The sequence below is a fragment of the Carassius auratus genome, chromosome 32 (genome assembly GCF_003368295.1).
Source record: "Carassius auratus strain Wakin chromosome 32, ASM336829v1, whole genome shotgun sequence".
In the NCBI taxonomy this organism is placed as follows: Eukaryota; Metazoa; Chordata; class Actinopteri; order Cypriniformes; family Cyprinidae; genus Carassius; species Carassius auratus.
In genome coordinates, this window is record NC_039274.1 from 25,518,562 (window position 1) to 25,539,901 (window position 21,340).

Here is a 21,340-nt window from a genome sequence, read left to right on the forward strand (position 1 = left end):
CTCTGTGGCGCCCGACTGTATATATTCATAGCTCTCTTTAAACCTCATAACCTCAGAAGACGTTTACAGGACAACAGTGGAGCGCAATCCTCCTTGAAATCTTGTTGAGCATTATCTGTGCTGTAAGCTGTGCTTTAAAGGAAATTCACAGTCTGGAAGGGATTTATTTCATGGGTATTCTACACGCCTGATCAGCGTCGGTCTTCATTTGGCCTCTCTGAAAATAGAAACCTATGTTTCTTGTGAGGTAGTATTCCTACTCAGCATGTTTTTACTTGAACATCCCAAGCAGTGAAGGAGAATAATAAAAGCATTAGGTCATTTGAAGAGTGCTGTCATGTTTATTCTTAACGTTAAACTTTATCTCGGAGGGAAAGCACCGCGCTGTCACCTTTACCCAAGATATCCTTTGTTATCTGAAATTAGGCTCTTATGACATTTCATTTACAGTTATTCATTCAGCAGACACTTTTATCCAGAGTGACCTAAAAATGAGGAAAACACAAGCGATTCATCCTAAGGAGGTCGTAACATGAGAAATGCTGCAATACACAACGTTACAAAGTTAACACAGAAAGTTTCAGACTGTTCGTTATTTATTTATTTTTAGCAGTGAATTATTATGGAATTGTCTTCTTCGCAAATGATGCCAAATGATGAGTCTTAGTATTTACAAGGCAGAATAATCTTATTGTCTTCCTTTTGAAAAAAAAAAAAAAACTTTGCATCTGAAGCATATTCTTGCATGCTCGCAGGTTTTGAAACTGGATGGTCCCTACAGCTAGAGGCATTTACTGATGGAATAGTTTTAATAATTTTAGTTTTACCCATAATTTACCCACCCTCAGGCCATCCAAGATGTAGATGACTTTGTTTCTTCATCAGATTTAGAGAAATGCAGCATTGCATCACTTGCTCACCAACAGATCCTCTGCAGTGAATGGGTGCCGTCAGAATGTGAGTCCAAACACCTGATAAAAACACAAATTCATATCTAGTGAAGTGAAAAGCTGTGTGTTTATAGTCAAAAATCCATTATTAATTTGTTTTTAACTTCAAACAGTTGCTTCCGGCTAAATTTAATTCTAAAATGTCAAAATTTCTCCAGTGAAAAATTGGTCTTGTCTGAATCTAGAAAAAAAAAAAACCAAGAGCCGTTTACAACCCAAAAACAGTCCAAATCACATATGTTGGTGGATTATTTATTCGGAGTAGACAACAGGAGCTGGACTTTTTCACTGGAGGAAGAGTTATAGATTATGAACAATTTTTTTTTATTTAAAATTAAAGAGCCTCAATGGTGGGTTTGTTTCTTACAAACATGCAGCTTTTCACTTCACAAGATGTTAACTGATGGATTAGAGTTGTGTGGATTACGGATTATTGTGATGTTGCTAAATTTCTCCAAATCTGTTCCCATGAAGAAACAAACTCATCTACATCTTGGACAGCCCGAGGGAGAGCACATTTGCAGCAAATATTCAATTTTGGGTGAACTATTCTTTTAACTCAAGACAGCTGTGTGATATAACTTGTATAGTCACCATATGTTGGGTGGAAAACACACGCTTTAGGATTTACCATTTCTTCAAACTTTGTGCTCGAGGTCCATACTGTACGTGCTGCAATTTAAATGCAAGCACATCTTTATCCTGTATCATTTATTTATTTATTTATTTTGCTGCCCACAGTGCAGATTTTGGCAGGTAGAACTGGCTCACACATTGCTCCAGAGATCTTGGCCAGATGAATTTCTCATGATTTCTGGCAGGTGTGTTAGAGGTTAACAGGTGGATATGTCAATCTGTCACTTACCTGTTTATCATAGTGCCTTTTGCACAGTTGGACATTTTTCTGCATAAAGCTACTTTTTATAAGATTAAAAACTAGATCCAATTTAGTGTGCTGGATTTCTCTGTGGTTTGACTGAATAGAGACCTGTATTATGTCATATCTGCATCTCACATCTGTTGTACATCTTGTTGAAAAATGCTGAAAGTTGTGAGTCTTGATGCCAAAGTGTACTTTCAGAAGGTCAAAAAAAGTTGAGATAGTAAATAAATTAAATGATCAGGATAGTAAATGGAGATGCGCTACTAAATGGTGCTTTTAAAAGCAAAATATAAAAGAAATATCTCTTTTATTTGATCAAAGCATTAACAACATACAAAGTATAAAATTTAATCTATGTCTATATAATCTATCTATATATAAGATAACATGCATCTTTTTTTTTTTTTTACAAATAAATTTTTATATTATTATTATATAATTATGATTATATTATTATACAATCGCTGTCTTTCTATATTTATATCCAATATAAATTTCAACTTGCAAAAGTAGAATTTATTATATATATAATATAAATAATATAAATATAGAATTATTATATATCTTAATAATTCTCTGACTTTAGTGCTTATTATAAGTATCATATTAATAAGTCAAATAAGTTACTATTAAACTAAGTCTCAAAACTATATATACAGAACGATATATATATATATATATATATATATATATATATATATATATATATATATATACACACACACACACACACACACACACACACACACACACACACACACACACACATGTATATCATTCTGGATTTATTGTACTATTTTGGAATAAGTCTGATTACACATTTGTCTGCATTCTATTGCAATATAAATGTTTCTGAGACAGAATTTGATGAGTTGTCAGAAATTAAGGTTGTTATTATGTGAGAATGCTGCCATCTACTTTTTGAACATATTAATGAATATCACTAAAAAGTAAAAAACAAGAAAAAAGAAAAACAACAACAAGTTATTAACACATCCTATATGTTAGTATGCTTATTACAGCAGTGTCTCTGAGAGACAGAGCGAGAGAGAGAATGCAAGAAAAATTATCATGCACATGGCTATAATAGCTTTTCAGGCAAATGTCCCAAATGAGTCAACGTCATAAAATGAAGTCATGCAATCTCTGTTTAAATCCACAGATGTCTCTTTAGATTGAGACAGACATGATAACATTTTCCCTTGGTTAATAGTTGCATGCATTGCTCTGTCCCAAGTACAAGACTTGTGTTCCCTGAATGACTTGTTTGTCATGCTCAGATTTGTCCCAGGTTTCTTTTGATTGGAGGCGACTCATTTGCAATGCGTTGCATAGCACTGGCATCAGTTTTGTTAAATCCCAGTGCAACCTTGAGCCTTTCTTGGAACAAACCTCTCATTTCATACAGATTAGTCCTAAATGAAGTTGCAGCAAGTTGGCCGCAGTGCTGCACCACCAGAGAGGGCTTTCCACAAGTTAATTAACTCCTTCAAACAAGAGTAAAATCCATAGGAAATGTCACGCAAGGTCAATCAGTGATTATAATGGACATGAGTTTGGGAATAAAAGTCTCCAAATTTGTAAGCAAGCCAAGCACCGAATACTTGTGACAAGTGTTTGGTCCTCAGAGCAATCTCACGCAATGTGAAACACTGCTGGAGAGTTTTTTTCTGGAGGCCTCCTGTTTCTTAGACCCTCTTGAAACGTATTTGTAGTTTGTCTGGGCAGTGGTACAAACAAGCCTGGGGTAACAGCGAGTCTCCTGAGCAGTGCCCAGGTTGGGGAAATCTGCTGGACCTTGTGTTGGGACCTGAGGCCAGAATATATCAAGACACATGTACTAGGTTCAAGCGATCTATCTGTTTCTAACCATCAGGATTTGGGATTCAAACCACTCATGTCTTCAACAGTTTGAACATGGCAAGAACTGGCTAAAGAATCAAACCCTTGATTTTGTTTTGTTCACACCGTTTCAAAACTCTGAACACAGGTCCAGACCTCATTAAATATATGTTTTCACTCTGATGATGTGTTGATTTATGACTGATTTGTGCATTATTTTTAAAAGGGTACCGCCCCCGTGACAGGTTTGTGCAATTTTTCCTTTTTTTTTTAAGAATGTAGGTCACTACACATTGCCTGATCATTTACAAAAATATTTTAATATAAGGTTTGCCAACAACTAATCACAATGTGTTTTCATATTGGAATGTTTCAGTAAAATATCGACAGCAAGCATTTGTACATTTTCCAGATATTTTATCCAGTCACTTAAGATGCATCAGAGTAACAAATTTTTTTGCCAAAAAAATAAAATAAAAATAGAATTGCAACTCCTGCAGAGTTTAGCTCCAGTTTTCCTCAACACACCTGCCTGGAAGTTTCTAGTATGCCTAGTAAGACCTTAATTATGAGGCTCCATCCTCTCAGCAAGAGCAGAAAGGAAAAGATTACATTAGACACCCACTATAGCTAAACTGAAACACATTTAAAATAGTTTGAACAATAAATAACATATAAAAGCAAAAAGTAAAAAAAAAAAAACTCCAATCATGCCAAAGTCAAACAAAATTATTTTTCATGAATGTGACCTTTAGTTGGTGCATTTCTGCAAAAGGGTCACCCCATATTCACAAAACAGATTCCACTCAGTAAAGCATGGATAAATTACTCCAAATTATTGTCAATAGCCTTATGTATGTACAGTATATTTTGTCAGAGATTAGCATGCTCACATTTAAGTAATGTTGAGAACATATTCAAACTGAAACTTAATATTCAAAAGAAATTCAATAGGTAATGGAATTAAAGTAAAAAAAAGTAATCCACACTGGTCCATAAAATGCAAATTAATTTATTAATTATAAATAATGAAAAACCATCGATAATTAAATAATCAAAACCAATCAAACCATGATTCAGATTCACTTCATTTAATTTACTTTGCATTTCTGCAATCTGTTATTTAAATTTGAATTCCATTTAGATTTTTAAATTAACTGGCATTAAGCATTCTCATTTTAGGTTTTGATTGGTACACCAATGAGTGCTTGTATTTTTAATTGTTGAATAGTGCTTTGACCCTTTCAGAAACATGTGCTTCCTCATGTTAAAACATAACAATTTAATATGAATTTGCACAGAACTAGTGCGAAAACGAAAGCATGAAGGTCCATATCTACACATAACTGTCACCGAATCATATAAAATTAGACCATATGAATTAATACAATTTATCCACCAATTTTCCAAAACGTAAGATTTTGCCCTGAGATTGTGTTGGTTTCCTAATATCTGAATACGATAAAATGAAGGCCAGAGAATCCACCAGACACCTGCTCCATGTGAAGCACTTACAGTGAGGACGTCACTCTCCTCTGTTTTCTGACCTTAATGTCACTAGCTGGATTCACCACACAGTGCGCTCTGTAATAGTGATCCAGGAGTCTGTTCCAAAGTTCACAGCATCTCAACAGGGTACTATTACCTAGGAGATAACAAAAAACGGTACGTTACATATGTGCGCATAAGTGCTGGAATGAAAATTTAGAGCGAACTTGTCCACAGGACCTCTGGACACATGTAAAAATGACTCCATGACATTGCATTAGATAATGAGACCGCAAACCAAATGGCTTTTATTTGACAGAAACATAACACAGGCAAACTTTTAGAGCAAAACATTCACAAAAAGAAGCTTTTTCAGTTTGAAATGGCAAAACAATAGATCTAAGTTTGAAAAAGTATTGTGTCGCTTTATGTTTGTAAAACATCAAAGGAAAAGTTTACCCAAACATTTTAATTTCCTGAAAATGTATTCACGCTCAGGACATCCTAGATTTAGATGAGCTGGTTTCCTCATCAAAACAGATTTGGAGAAATGTAGCATTGCATCACTCACTCACCAGTGGATGCTCTGCAGTGAATGGGTGCCGTCAGAATGAGAGTCCGAACAGCTGATAAAGACATCTCAATGATCCACAGCACTCCAGTCCATCAGTTAACATCTAATGAAGTAATACTCTGCGTGTTTGTAAGAAACAAATCCATCATTAATTGTGGATTATTTAGATTTTTTTATCAGCCGTTTTGACTCTCATTCTGACGGCACCCATTCACTGCAGAAGATCCTTTGGTGAGCAAGTGATATAACGCCACATTTCTCAAAATCTGTTCTGATGAAGAAACAAACTCAAATATTTAGTACTTTTTTTTGGTGAAAATGATGTGTTTGCAGTAGTGAGGAAAGATCTAGAATTCAATATTTGATCATTTGATTTATGAGACAATTACATTATCTTTTAATGTGGAATTTTATGGTCACTGTGAAAAAAAATTCACTGCTTACCCAGAATGCACAGTCCATCCTGTGCACGAGTTATGGCAACATTGACCTGATTTGGATCAGTGATGAATCCAAGTCTTTTTCCAAGCCAGGCTTTACTTGGTCTGTCGCTTTCTATATCAGATATAGAGCAGGAGCGTACAGTAGAGAGGATCACATACGGCCACTCGCTTCCTGTACACAGCAATTTACATTCAGAGCATTAAACGTTCTGTTCTGTTTTGCCAATCGTTATTGACAGAAACAAAGCTTAAGAGTGGGAAGGAGTCTCAAATCCAATAAAGGCACTTACAGAGAGAACAGAAAACCATTTAAAACTAAACTTAACATGCATAATAATAATACAACCAAATAAAAGCTTTCTTAAATGTAAGGTAAAATGTAAATAAAGACTGAATAGAGAGACTTTAATTAGAATTTTCAGAATAACACACCTTGGCTTTTCATAATTGTGCAAACAGTGACATTTCCAATACCCTTCGTCTCTGCTGTCTTTTTGATCTCTGATACCTGTGCGTTGTAAGGGGTCAGAATTGCAATATGCTCAGGTGCCACATGTGACTGATTAATCAACAGACACGCCACATGGACCTGAGGGAAAAAAAAAAGCAATACTGGGGAAAAGGCAATACTGGGAATATGATGCAGTACACTGAGTGAGAATGATATGTTTCATCATTACAACTCATGCTGCCTTCAACTTCTAAGAAATTCCTGCTTAAAATGTGATATAATAATATTTAGCAATTTCATATCCACTTTTTAACCAGTTTTCAGCAACATGAATGTGTAATTTACATTTTATTAGGGTTTTTATCACTATATAATATTCAATTTTGTAATGCAAGCCTGTAGCCTCTTAAATGGATAAATGACTAGTATTTTCTGTGAGTATTTTTCTGTAGTGGTTTATCTTCAGGTGAACTGAAGGCAGCATTAGTCTCAGACTTACAGCTTGCTTTGCCTCCTCGGTGTTGGTCACTGAGTTCTCATTGCCCTTTTCTGTGGATACAACTAAACTGTCTTCTTTTCCTTCCACATGGCCAAACAGGATCGCCGTTGGCAGTCCGTTCTTGTTAAGCAGGTAGAGGGGTCCTCGTTCAGCTCCGGTTTTCAGTTTTTTTTCATAAAACTCTTCTGAAGGAAACCTGCAAATTTCTTCATGCTGCCATATGTGTGTATTTTTTTAAACGCCAAAGCAAAATGAAATCTTTGTTAGACTTTTTACTAAATGTTTTCTATTGTTATTTGAGGGAGGATCTCAACGCATTTATCAGTTATTTTACCATTCTGTACTGCGTGTCCAGCATTATGGCCATATCCATGTAGCGTTCAAACAGAGACTGCTGCATGCCCATATTTTTCACGAGTGCACACTGCACTATTGGCCGTATCTGTTGATGATCGCCCAGCAAAACAATCTAAAAAGATTGTGACAATGACTTTTCATATAAAAAGATGCATGTCTTACAATCCTATACAATTGCTATACACTGTACATTGTCTTATATGGCCTATAGAAGCTTGCATTGTGCAAGTGAACAACACATTATAGTGCCATCTCAAAGAGGCACAAAATCATTTTCACTGACTTTTTGATTCACTGTTCCCTCCTGGTGGAATAACCTGCCCAACTCAATCCGAGCCATTTTTTAGCCATCTTCAAGAATCGACTGAAAACACATCTCTTCCTTTTTTATTTGACCCTATAACTCTAGGACTCTCTATTCTAATTCTATTCTTACTACTTGTCTTCTTTTAAATAAATAAATAAATAAACTAGCATTGTCTATTATTTAGACTTTTTTTCTTTTTATTTATTATATAAAATAATTCCCTTGCACGGTATATGCACAGCGTTAGGCTAACCTAGACTTGTCAAAGCAGTTACATTTTACTGCCCTTTTGTTGTTTTTGATTGCTTCTATTGACCTCATTTATAAATTGCTTTGGATGAAAGTTTTTGCTAAAGGACTAAATGTAAATGTCTTACACAGAATTGATTAGTGCGCATATCTGTCCATAAATCATCAAATGTGTATTACCTTATTTAATTTTGTTTTAATAAAAATTTTTTAGGTAGGTTTATTGCCTATTAGTTAAAAAAACTATGTGAAACAATATGCATTACGCAAAAAAAAAAAAAAAAACTTGTTGAATAATCTCATCAAACATTAATTTTGCATTTATTTTATTTCATTCCAACTATGCTGAACAAATTATTTGTCAAGGAAACATTAAAGGATGTTGTTGATATTTTACATTGTGGGATTTAGTCTTCCATGCAGCGTTTTTCATATGTATACAGTGCATAATATATATGTGCTATGCTATTCTTAACAACGCCATTGTTTTTGCTCTATAGATTATTGTGTGCATTGTGGATTATAAAGATGGCACTGTGTAGGGAATTACATTTTTCACATACAAACAAAAAAAATTACCAAATGACATAGGGGAACAGGGAGCAACTTCGGAGAGATTGCAAATGGCACAAGTCTGTTCCATCTGACAGAATCTCTGTGGTTTGATTGATGATGACATCCCAGAACTCACCTGCTGTGGATTGTAAGAAACTAATGGGATGAAGGCCTCTGGTTCTGTTGCCATGGCACATTCATCAATGAGTATCTGCCGGAAATCCATGACCGCCAGGATTTCGGGTTTCAACGCTGATGAGCAGGTGCACAACACTACATCATAATTCTGAATCTCATCCTTATGAGCATCCTTCAACAGTTTCCTGTAGCTGCAAAGCCACATTCACCACATAAACAGAATGATGATGGCAATGACAAAAAACACTGTGTTATAGAGTAATATCTCATATAGGATGATCTTGATTTCTCTGGATTATCTTTATATGTTATATATCTCTTCTGATTTTTTATTAATGCCTCACAATAAATTACCTTACTTTTCAAATTCATGTATGATTGTGGCAAGCCTCTGAATGTAAAAAAAAAAAAAAAAATACAGAAATTTGACTCACGTCTCTACTTCATCCTCTTTTAATTCATTCCGTTCATAGTTTTCAATTTCTTTCGAATAAGGTTTCTCAGGTTTACGAACAAGGTACATCAGTGTAATATCCCTGCAACAAAATCAGATGTTTAATGGGTATATTCACACACTATTTGTTGTGATGTCTGTAATGTGGATCCAAAGGTCCACCACTGGTAGACAGTTTCACTTTCACATTCAAAGATAATGTATGCCTTCCATAAGTTTTGTAGATATACATTTCTAAAACTCCAAAGTGTAATAAAGGTATTAAATAGCCATGTTTTACTTATTCTTAATAAAAGTGAATATTTAGCTTCTCAAAAATCAAGATATTGACATTATTTTTTGATGTGAATATACAGTATTGTTCAAAATAATAGCAGTACAATGTGACTAACCAGAATAATCAAGGTTTTTCGTATATTTTTTTATTGCTATGTGGCAAACAAGTTACCAGTAGGTTCAGTAGATTCTCAGAAAACAAATGAGACCCAGCATTCATGATATGCACGCTCTTAAGGCTGTGCAATTGGGCAATTAGTTGAATTAGTTGAAAGGGGTGTGTTCAAAAAAATAGCAGTGTGGCATTCAATCACTTAGGTCATCAATTTTGTGAAGAAACAGGTGTGAATCAGGTGGCCCCTATTTAAGGATGAAGCCAACACTTGTTGAACATGCATTTGAAAGCTGAGGAAAATGGGTTGTTCAAGACATTGTTCAGAAGAACAGCGTACTTTGATTAAAAAGTTGATTAGAGAGGGGAAAATCTATAAAGAGGTGCAAAAAATGATAGGCTGTTCAGCTAAAATGATCTCCAATGCCTTAAAATGGAGAGCAAAACCAGAGAGACGTGGAAGAAAACGGAAGACAACCATCAAAATGGATAGAAGAATAACCAGAATGGCAAAGGCTCAGCCAATGATCACCTCCAGGATGATCAAAGACAGTCTGGAGTTACCTGTAAGTACTGTGACAGTTAGAAGACGTCTGTGTGAAGCTAATCTATTTTCAAGAATCCCCCGCAAAGTCCCTCTGTTAAAAAAAAGGCATGTGCAGAAGAGGTTACAATTTGCCAAAGAACACATCAACTGGCCTAAAGAGAAATGGAGGAACATTTTGTGGACTGATGAGAGTAAAATTGTTCTTTTTGGGTCCAAGGGCCACAGGCAGTTTGTGAGACGACCCCCCAAACTCTGAATTCAAGCCACAGTACACAGTGAAGACAGTGAAGCATGGAGGTGCAAGCATCATGATATGGGCATGTTTCTCCTACTATGGTGTTGGGCCTATTTATCGCATACCAGGGATCATGGATCAGTTTGCATATGTTAAAATACTTGAAGAGGTCATGTTGCCCTATGCTGAAGAGGACATGCCCTTGAAATGGTTGTTTCAACAAGACAATGACCCAAAACACACTAGTAAACGGGCAAAGTCTTGGTTCCAAACCAACAAAATTAATGTTATGGAGTGGCCAGCCCAATCTCCAGACCTTAATCCAATTGAGAACTTGTGGGGTGATATCAAAAATGCTGTTTCTGAAGCAAAACCAAGAAATGTGAATGAATTGTGGAATGTTGTTAAAGAATCATGGAGTGGAATAACAGCTGAGAGGTGCCACAAGTTGGTTGACTCCATGCCACACAGATGTCAAGCAGTTTTAAAAAACTGTGGTCATACAACTAAATATTAGTTTAGTGATTCACAGGATTGCTAAATCCCAGAAAAAAAAAAAATGTTTTTACAAAATAGTTTTGAGTTTGTACAGTCAAAGGTAGACACTGCTATTTTTTTGAACACACCCCTTTCAACTAATTGCCCAATTGCACAGCCTTAAGAGCGTGCATATCATGAATGCTGGGTCTTGTTTGTTTTCTGACAATCTACTGAACCTACTGGTAACTTGTTTGCCACGTAGCAATAAAAAATATACTAAAAACCTTGATTATTCTGGTTAGTCACATTGTACTGCTATTATTTTGAACAATACTGTATATAAAAGGTACATTTCTAGTTTCAACATTTTTTGTTGTACAGACATTCATCTTTGAATATGTAAAGCATATATGCAAATAGAGTATATATACCCATTTGGTTTTCAACCACTTACCGTAAAATGGGTCAAACACAACAATTTGCTCATTGAAATCCCCATGTATCTGGGATTGAACTATACGTGGTCTTAAAAATTAAGAAACCAAAAGAAAATGATCTAAAAGGAAACTGAGACTTTTTTTTGAATGGTCACTATTGGCATATAATACAAGTATTGCTGAAACTGATTTTTTACAGATATTACTAATACACCTAGTAATCATGTGTAAAAAATTCTTTGCCGCCATGCAATTTGGCTCCAAAATCTTTTGAACCCATGTACAAAATAGAAGCTCTTACTTGAGCTCTTCTTTTGGTTTTTCATCCCGGAGGGATTTGCGGCAAAGCATTAGGTCACTGTCTGTATAGGGAAATACACGCATTTCCATCTGGTCAGAGTAGATTCTCAGAGGCTTTAGGACTCCCTTCAGTTTCAACAACTGCTCTGAGACACAAGATCAATGGGGTCATGTAAGTGCAGTTTATCATGTAAAACAGACCATGAAACATAATCAAAGCATACATGAAAATGCAAATACATCAAAGAAGTTTTGATTTTATTTGTCATTGCACTTGGTACTCTCGTTCCCAAAGGAATTATGTTTAATCACCACCAAAGTAAAGTAAGAATGATGGAACTGCACTGGCCAAACATTTGTGCTTTGTATACAGTAAGTTTCTGGCTTCCTTATAAAAAACAATCAGACTAGGGTATATGCTAAAAAAGACCACCAAACACAATTCACCTGCAACAATGTCCACAGACTTGTTGGAAGGACCACAGTAGAGGATGGCAGGCTTTTTTGGGGGTTTCTGATCAGGGTTTGCTTTGAAAGATTTGGAAGAGGCCATAAAGTCTTGGTTCTTCTTGAAAAACCAGTAAACAATGTGAATACCAACCACTGTTTTTCCAGTACCTATGGATGAATGTATATGACATAAGAGTAAATTTCTTCAGCATTTTCCACAACACATCTCCATTCCCAAGACTGCAAATCAGTCTGATTATTTGCATTGATGATTATTTTTGCATTTTCCCACACTTCTCACAACAGTGAATAAAATGAGTCTGCAATGGAAAATCTGAGAAATCAAATATCAGTTTGGAAAGTTTGTGAAATTTAGTGAATTGCTTAATACTGAAACAAAACGTGACCTTACAAAGTTTGACAACATTTACTAAAGCAACTATATTATTACTACATGCAGTATTTTAATCAGTACCTGGTGGGCCCTGGATCACTGTGAAACGTTTCTTCACAGCCTCCTCAACAGCTTTCTGCTGGCTCTGATTCAGACGTGGCAGGTTCAGGCTTTCATCCAGATCGTCCAATTCGATATTTTCATATGGAACTAAGACAAGAGGGTTTTCAGCACATTAAAATAACAGTTACATAAGACATCCATTGACCAGACCAGACAAAGCAGTATTGCCGAGGTTTTCATTCATTCCTTTTTTTTAATTAATGGTAATTTTCGTGTGTTAAATGAAAACTCTACTTTTTTGAAAATAGGCTCATTTTCCAACTCCCCTAGAGTTAAACAGTTGAGTTTTACCCATTTTCAAATCCATTCAGCCAGTGGGTCTGTTTGGAGGGTCTGCCAGTAGCACTTTTAGCTTAGCTTAGCATAGATCACTGAGTCTGTTTAGACTATTAGCATCTTACTCAGAAATGACCAAAGAGTTTCAATATGTTTTCTATTTAAAACTTGACTCTTTTGTTTTTATATCATTTACTAAGACCAACAGAAAATGAAAAGTTGCAATTTTCTAGGCTGATATAGCTAGGAACTATACTTTCATTCTGGCATAATAATCAAGGAACTGTGATGCTGTACCATGGGTGCAGCAGGCACAGTGATATTATGCATATAGTATAGTATAGTTCCTAGCCATAGCAGCCTAAAAATCGCAACTTTTAATTTTCTGTTGGTCTTACCACACAATGTAACTACAGAAGTCAAGTTTTATCGAAACTCAAATATAGAAACTCTTTGTCATTTCTGAGCGAGATGCTAACGGTCTGATCAGATTCAGTGATCTATGCTAAGCTAAGCTAAAAGTGCTAAAAGATCGACTGAATGGATTCAAAAACGTAAAAAAACTCATCTGTTTAACCCTAGGGGAGTTGAAAAAGGAGCCTTTAAAAAAAAAAGAAAAAAAAAAGGAGCAGTGTTCCTTTAAAGGTGCTTAATGTAAGTTTTTGACTCTACTAAAGCATAAAAATACCATAATATGATTGCAGATATTTAAGAAACATGCCAGGTTAACATATTTGTTTATCTGAAAAACAATGCTACAGTTATTTTCCTTTGAAAATGTGCTTTCCGGGTCGGAATGTCAGTCTCTGTTTTGGTTTGTGAAACCTGCCCACTGCCAGTTTACCCAATTGTATTTTGTCACCCTGGGTTGCCAATTTACGGTAAACCCAGCAGATTTAATTTCATTCATCGTCAAGTGTGTTCGTTCTTGTTTGTGTCGTCAATCTGGCAATCTGAATGTGCGTCAAGTCTGAAGAGGAGGGGAAAGGTGAAAAACTCCTCTACAATAGCAGTGTGTTAGCTGTAGTATAAGTGTAATAATTGACTCCAAGTCTTGACGAATACAATATTGTTTGTAATTTGCTTCTAATAACAAAACAACAACAACTAGAATGTGAAGATGTATCTTAATATGATTTTTGGGCATATCTTCTGCACTGCCATGTTGCTGCACTTACTGGCATTCAGTTCTTTGAGTCGATGATTAGTGGCGACATTCTTCACCAGGTTATTAGCCCGTTTTAAGTTTTCAATCACATGTTCCCTAACCCTGCAAAAAGACTGCATTAGCATATGTATAGTTGTGTATAAATCTGAAATTTAAAGAAAGAAAGAATCACTCACAAATATGGAATTTTTTTGGGAATGACCTCAATGGTGAAGTTTGTTCCCTGTTCAAAAACCTTGGGTGGGATGTAACTCATAGATCTTTTCGTGATCTGAAATGTTATTTTGTTTTGATTGTCTCCATTCTTCTGTTTCTTCGGTTTGGTGGTCACTGCATGTGCGACCCATGTAAAAGGTAGTGAACCCTGCAGATCTAAAATTTCAATACTATTCAGTTGTTTTGGATCACTCTCACGGTTCTCCAGTTTCTGATCTCTTAGTCTGATGCACAAGAAGCAGTTACTAAGGTTAAAGTCCAGAGACCACTGTTTTTTCTGAGTCTTTGTCAGATAAAAGAACCCTTGGAGATTGGTTTCATCTCTATTCCATGTTATACGAACAGCCTCTAAAATGACGCTGTTATTTTCTTCCAAAGCATTATAAGCTGTGTCTGTCTGACATAGTTGGCTCCAGATGTTCTGGTACTCCTTGTAGCTCTCATAGAAAGGCTTTGATGCTTTGCACACTGTTTTGGAAAAACAATCAATAGGGTTTCTTGCGTGCTCCAAACAAATCTCAAAACGTTGATTAACACTGAGAAGTTGAACTACAGGAACTGGAAAGCCATCTTTGAGTTCAGTCCCAAGCTGCACCTGAACAACCTTTCCCAACTTCAGCTTCATGGTTAGTTCCTTATAATGGCGTTGTTCTTTTGAAGAAGCCTTACTTGTCACACTTTCCTTTCCTTTATCCTCTCCTTTTTTCATGTCTTGTAGGCATTGTTTAATCTTAACCCAATCCTGCTGTTTCATGGCAGACACCAGTCTTTTCCACAAATTGCTTGACACTGATGTCTCATTCTTCATGGGCTTTAACGGATATGAATTCTTGAATGTTTCACTGAATGAATACACTCTTCTCTTCCACTTAAGAGTCATGGAGTTATTTTCCTTGTTGTATCTTGGCTGATCCACAACTTTAAGTTGCTTGTACATGATGCTGATGACGTCTAATTTAGAATGTAGTGGGAATGATATTGTGAATTCATGCCCCTGTGGAGTGAGCTGGTCCACCACCGCCAGCTTAACCACATCTTTGGGTTCAAACTGAACCTTTTGTAGCTGCACCATGGCAGCATCATACTTCTCTTCTATCTCCATGCCAGTTTGGCAGAACCTATTGATCTCAACTTGAGTGTAGTCAGCTTGCTTTAGGATCTCCTTAGAAAGCGTGGTGTGCAGAAGTCTCTGCAAGATAAGGTCCAGATAACGCCTCATTGGAGATGATGCCCAGGTGTATGCATCCAGTCGTAAATCATAGTGACCCAACCTGGAATCCGTTGAGGAACATGACCTAAGGATGACCGCTTTCTTTTGAATGTCACGAAACTCCCGAACCATAGGGATAAGTGTCGGATGGATTTCATCTGAAGAAATTAACTGCATCAGATTATAATAGTCTTTGTTCTTTGCAAATTCTTCCATCTTTTTAAATATGGATGTGATTATGTTAAAAGATATGCCATTGTGCTCCATATTTTCATATTGTGGATCAGAGCAAACATGCTCTTCACTATGCTCTCCAGAATCTACTTCACAGATGCTTGAAAAGTAAGGCGACATGGGAATTAGCTTAACGTATTTCTTCTTAAAATGAGTAAGTTGTTCTGGGTCTGGCTCCCCATGGCACCTCAGTGGTGTGAGATCACGTGTGACGTCTGTAGATATGAGTTTTTCAGCTGCAGCACTATTATAGAGATTCATTAGTTCCTCCACCATTGCATGAGAGCAACTTTGCCCAGCCTGCCTCCCAAACGGCCATACATCTTCCAGCCTGCATTTTCGGTGCTCTTCGGAGAAACGGTAAGCGACAGCTACACAATCCTCCACGCAAGAGAACCGCAGAGGCTCAGAGTCATCCGAGCAGTACTTCTGAATAATTTGGTCAGCCTCTTCGTATGACATCCGTCTGTCGGATATAATCAGGGTTTCAGAAAAATCTAAGTTTAGTATATGGCTTGTTTTCTTGTCAATGTCTATCAGCAAGGATATTGCCTTCCGTTTCTTTTCAGGCAAAATACTCAAGTGGTCATTGCTCAGCTCTCTTGAAAACAAGAATGCCACGTCACCCTTCTCTGGAGTGTAAATTGTTTTGCCACGCTCTCTAGCGAATTGGTCTTGCTTGCTATCTTTGGAAATGCAACTCGCGACGTCTGTAATGTGAATACCGATCTGATAGCAATCACAGTTTATTTCTCTCACACTAATGGCATCATCCAGGTCTTCAGCTGAAGGTGGGTCAATGGTGAAAGTGATAATGTCACACAAATTCTTCCTGTGTAAAACTTTATCGTCTTCAGGTTCTTGTAGTTTTAATGGGGGAGGTGTGTCTTTACAGCCAAATTCAATGTCTAGCATTTCATCCAAAGCATCACACTCTTGAATTACATTTGTGACCACTCCGAGAGGGTGTGGTTTCCCATTTTCCCATTTTATAACCTTGACTTTCAACATTTGGTTCTTAGCAATGTTTACAAATTCCTTTCTTTCCCAGCGTCCACACTTGTATTGTCGTATTTCAACTTTGCCCATGTCAGGCTTAGTTTGAACTATTCGTATTCTGGTAATTTTTTTGTTAACAGGTGTAACAAATATTGGGTTGCCCTCCACCATCTTACAGATGAAGGTTAAGGAGTTTTCATCTCTATTTATTAGTCCGACAACCCTCCCTTTTAAAACTTCACCTTCCTGCAGACACTGTTCTCTGTTTAAGATCATTACACAGACTTCATCTCCAGGCAAAGACCTGCCCACATTTTCTCTACCACAGATTTTGATGCAGAGTGTTGGATCGTCGAGAGGCCTTGCATATGCCTTATCGGGTCTTTCCATTACAAGTTTACAGTGTTTGAAAAGATCTGGATTGGTATTCAAAAGTTCTTCAATATCTTTCTCAGAGAGTTCCTCATCAAATTCAGAGTCATACTCCAGACTTGTGCATTGATAGAGGGCTTTGTAAACGGTCTTGGAGTGATTCTCCTCTGCGTTGCTGCTGCTAGCAGAGTCACTCTCTTCTGATAGCGAGGTATCCATGTAATTATGTTTGGATGTGCACCTACAAACACAAATTGGGATATTAGGCACTTAATATCAGCATGAAATTAAAACTTACCATTATTTGTTCTGTCATTCCCAAAAAAGTCCTGATCTTATTGTGACCTATTCCTCCATGTAAGTTCAAGTTTTCAATTTAGTTGCGTTTAAAGGGTCATATGATGCATTTTTAAGTTTTCCTTTCTCTTTGGATTTTTACAAGCTGTTCGTGCATAGATAATATCTCTAAAATGGCAAAGACTAAAGTCTCAAACCCAAAGCGATATTATTTATAAAAGTTAAGACTTTTCCACACCGCCCTAAAACGCCTAGTTTAAACATGTCCCCACATGTCTATGTCACTGTGTGGGAAGATTTGCATAACATCGCCAAAGAAAGAAGGCATAACATTGATTTTTGCTGTAGTATTGATACTTCCACCGTCGTCATGTTGTGGAGATGCTGTGCGTTTGTTGTGCAAGTGAAACCACTTTATTTGGCCTTCCAAAAGAGGACACAGCTAGAAATCAGTGGTTAAGTTGTATTTACAACACTGTTTCAGAACCGTTAAACCCAAATATTTGTCTGTTTAACACAATTATTAACAGTTTACCTCAGGCCTGTTTCATGAACTAACAATACCACCTGTTCTGACATGCAGTCTGTAAGTACGTTTACATATTTAAAGAATTTGCCACTGATGATTCAAACATGAGTTTTGCGCAGTGTAAAGTAGCTCTTGTTGTTTGTAGTTTCCTCGATCACAAATGCAGACATGGTTTTATGCTTCAGCAGTGCGATATGCAACGTAACGCGTAAAAACACAGTATAAGTCATTACAATCAGTCATTATGTCCTCACTGGATGCAACAAATGCATTGTTTGTAATGGGTTTTATTGGTTTTGTCTCTTCGTGCCGGGACACACGGCATCACAGTATGTTAAGGGGTGTAACATTTCCGTCACACGCTTTAAGTATTTGGCCAATCACAATGCACTGGATAGCTAGCCAATCAAAGCATACTTGCTTTTCCGAATGATTAGCTTTGTAAAAATCAACACATTTCAGAAAGGCAGTCAGGGCATAGAGGAGCAACAGTCTGTGGAAAATAATGTGTTTTTTGATCATTAAACCACATAAACACGTTGCATTACACCAAATAATGTACTTTTTTGCAACGTCATATGACCCCTTTAATAAAAATGTCATAACAGGACCTTCTGGTGAAACGAGACACAGACTTCTCTCTGGTGATATATGCTGGACTTTTCCAATCTTAATCCCTAAACTCTGCCCCAGAAATCTCACACTCTTCTGCCTCCATTTTTGAGTGCAACACCCACATCTCAAAATTCAACCAACAATGGAGTCATAAAAACAATCCAATTACAATGTGCAAGAAAACAATGTGCTTCATTGTAACTTTAAAGACAAGGAGACATATACAACATGAGAGGGAAAGAATAAAAAAAATATATATATATTTATACTATTCAACTATACAGATACAAATGTGTATGAATAAAAACATAAACACTGTTTTGCTGTAAAACACTGGCATGCAATGAAAAACTTGATCTGATTTTGTAGTTTTTCAGCATATTCATATATAGGCTATTCATCAGAAGGATCAAACACAAAGAAACGTCACTTCTTGATCTGATAAACCTCACCTGACAAAATTAGGCAACAACCTGTTTCCCTGAACTGACATGATGTCATACCACACTGTACTTGAATAGGAAATATGAAATATGCCAGGAATGCACAGACAAAATTTTAACAGAAGAACATTTGGGCGCATCTCTTCACAATACAACAGATTATTATTTTTTATTTTTTTAAAGAATAAGAATAGGCCTATGTGATTAATAAATGTGATGAGACCATTTTTTAAGAAACACAAGTAAATCAGTATTCTTGATAGAAAACGTTATAGTTTTGAACTAAAACGAGGCATCTTTTTATGAAAAAATAAATTGTTCACGTCTTGTCTCAGCTGGATGTTTGCATATAGCTTCTGTCGATTGTTGCTCCGCCCCTCGTGTACTTTCATTGGCTCGTCGTCTTTAGTTAATGCAAGATAGGAAATGTGACTGACACAATACTACAGGTAAATACAATTACACACACAGTACAATTTGAAAGTTATCCAACTTAATAAATCGGACATAAAACTTACCTTCTCGGCCCGGAGAAGGAGCCTCGTTGAAGGCTTTATATCACAGTGGTGCTGAGAGAGAGTAAACGTGCTGAGAGAGAGAGAGAGATGCTGTGCTCTTAAAGAGGAAACTGAGCTCAGGTGCATTTCCTGTTCTCCCGGTCAACAGGTAAAGGGAAGGAGGATCGTCTCACGTTACTGACGCTGTCATAACAACAACCACTATTGTTTTTATTGTGTGGTTTTAGGGTTCAAGTTGAACTGCTCACCACACCTATAAAATATGTGCCACAATTAATTACGGGCGAGTCAAATCGTTAGGCATCGTAAATCTAGTTATTACTCAGGTTAAAGTTTACATGTGCGTTAGGCATCGTAAATCTAGTTATTACTCAGGTTAAAGTTTACATGTGTTTCCATACCCTCTGAAACCGATCGAGTATCATCCTCGTGTAAGTTAAATTTCCCTTAAATCACGTGATCGAGTTTTCGATTTGCTTGTTAATAGCATATTATTTTTACAATAACTTGTAGCATTTTTTTTTATTTATTTATATATACATATATACATCCGCTAGGAAAAAAAATTAAAACATCCATAATAAACTTTATATGGCTGTTGTACTTTGAATTTATGACAAGTCAGCTGATTGGAATCGATCATCTACACGAGACTTAACATGAAAACCGATGAGACAATTAATACTTAACATGCTTAAATAATCCAAAACGCACTCCCAAAGTTAATATCCTTTTACATATAATATATAAGTTGCTTTTAAATGAAAATGCGTTCGTTTCTTTTTTGTTTCACAGTCTGATAGGCTTCAAAACGCCATAACAGAAGCAGCACCCAATGTCCTTTTTCCTCATCAAACAAATGTATTCAATCTTCACATCACCAAAGACACATGTTATTTTTTTACGTTGATTTTTGCTCTTGACACACCACAGGTATAGGCCTACACTTGGAAATTGACAGGGCATTGTTGGTTGTGGTGGAAATGTTACAACTGAGTCCAGCATTATGTACAAATGTGTATACATTGTGCAGTAAAGAAGTGAAGTGTCTGCACACTGAAAACTACTGCTCCAGAGGAATTTAATCAGGCAACATTTCGACCTTCAGGTCTCCATCAGGCACAATATCAATGTGAGGTGAAGTCAACTTTAAATAGACACATTTGATCACTTTAATTAGGCACACCCAAGAAATAATGTGACACATACAAGTCATGTCTATTATGTGACAAATACAACTCATGTAACAAGCCACAAAGATTTTTTGAGTTTCTATAAAAATGGCTTAATATCAAAATCCTCATTCAACACAAAAGGTGACAAAGTATTTAAAGTATAAATCCAATTATTATTATTAGATTATTAGATTTAGCAAGTATTGTTTTAACTTTTCAGGATGATTTTTATTTACAAGTTAAAGGTACTGCAATGGGTAGTAAAATGGCCCCTAATTATGTTGCTTATATTATATTGTATTATATTGCTTGTATATGGGAGTGTTTGAAAATGACTTTATTTTAAATGAGTCAAATTCTTTTTTCCCTAAGATTTTGCTTTATAAACGGTAGATTGACAACATTTTTATGATTACTAAGGCCACACCTGCAGAGATGTTGAGGTTTTTTAATTATCTTAACTCAAGGACTGAGTATGTGAATTTCACTATGGAATGTGATCCAGTGAGCAGTAGGTTTCTTGATGTTCGAGTATAAATATGTGATGGGGAAACTCCCAAACCAATGGATCGCAATACTATTTTAAGAGGTGATAGTTTCCATCCTAGACTTTTAGTTAAGAGTATACCTATCAGCCAATTTAAGCGTGTGAGCAGAGTTTGTAGTAAGGATAAATCTTACACTCATCAAGCCAATGATTTAACTAAATGGTTATTGAATCGTGGGTGTCGTATAGAATGGATC

The 21,340-nt window shown here is 36.2% G+C and overlaps 1 protein-coding gene across 1 annotated transcript; it reads right to left on the reverse strand.

Annotated features, from left to right (window-relative positions):
- Window positions 1-4,771: 4,771 nt before the first annotated feature.
- LOC113052409 (helicase with zinc finger domain 2-like) lies at window positions 4,772-18,953 on the reverse strand. Its single transcript, XM_026216854.1, has 13 exons — window positions 18,913-18,953; window positions 14,165-17,260; window positions 13,999-14,090; window positions 12,503-12,631; window positions 12,025-12,195; window positions 11,579-11,723; window positions 9,171-9,272; window positions 8,735-8,927; window positions 7,465-7,599; window positions 7,131-7,343; window positions 6,613-6,769; window positions 6,182-6,352; window positions 4,772-5,320 (listed from the first exon to the last, which is right to left on the reverse strand). The coding sequence occupies exons 1-13, from the start codon at window positions 18,951-18,953 to the stop codon at window positions 5,187-5,189; spliced, it is 4,779 nt and encodes a 1,592-aa protein (XP_026072639.1). The 3' UTR covers window positions 4,772-5,186.
- Window positions 18,954-21,340: the final 2,387 nt, after the last annotated feature.

Bases quoted from the DNA above. Each gene is read 5' to 3' on its own strand.
- LOC113052409 (XM_026216854.1), bottom strand. From the start codon at position 18,953: ATGTCAGTTCAGGGAAACAGGTTGTTGCCTAATTTTGTCAG. The intron at 14,091-14,164 runs GTGAGTGATTCT...GTCTTTTTGCAG, and splicing joins CCCAAAAAAATTCCATATTT to GGTTAGGGAACATGTGATTG. The intron at 9,273-11,578 runs GTAAGAGCTTCT...ATTTTGTTGCAG, and splicing joins AAACCAAAAGAAGAGCTCAA to GGATATTACACTGATGTACC.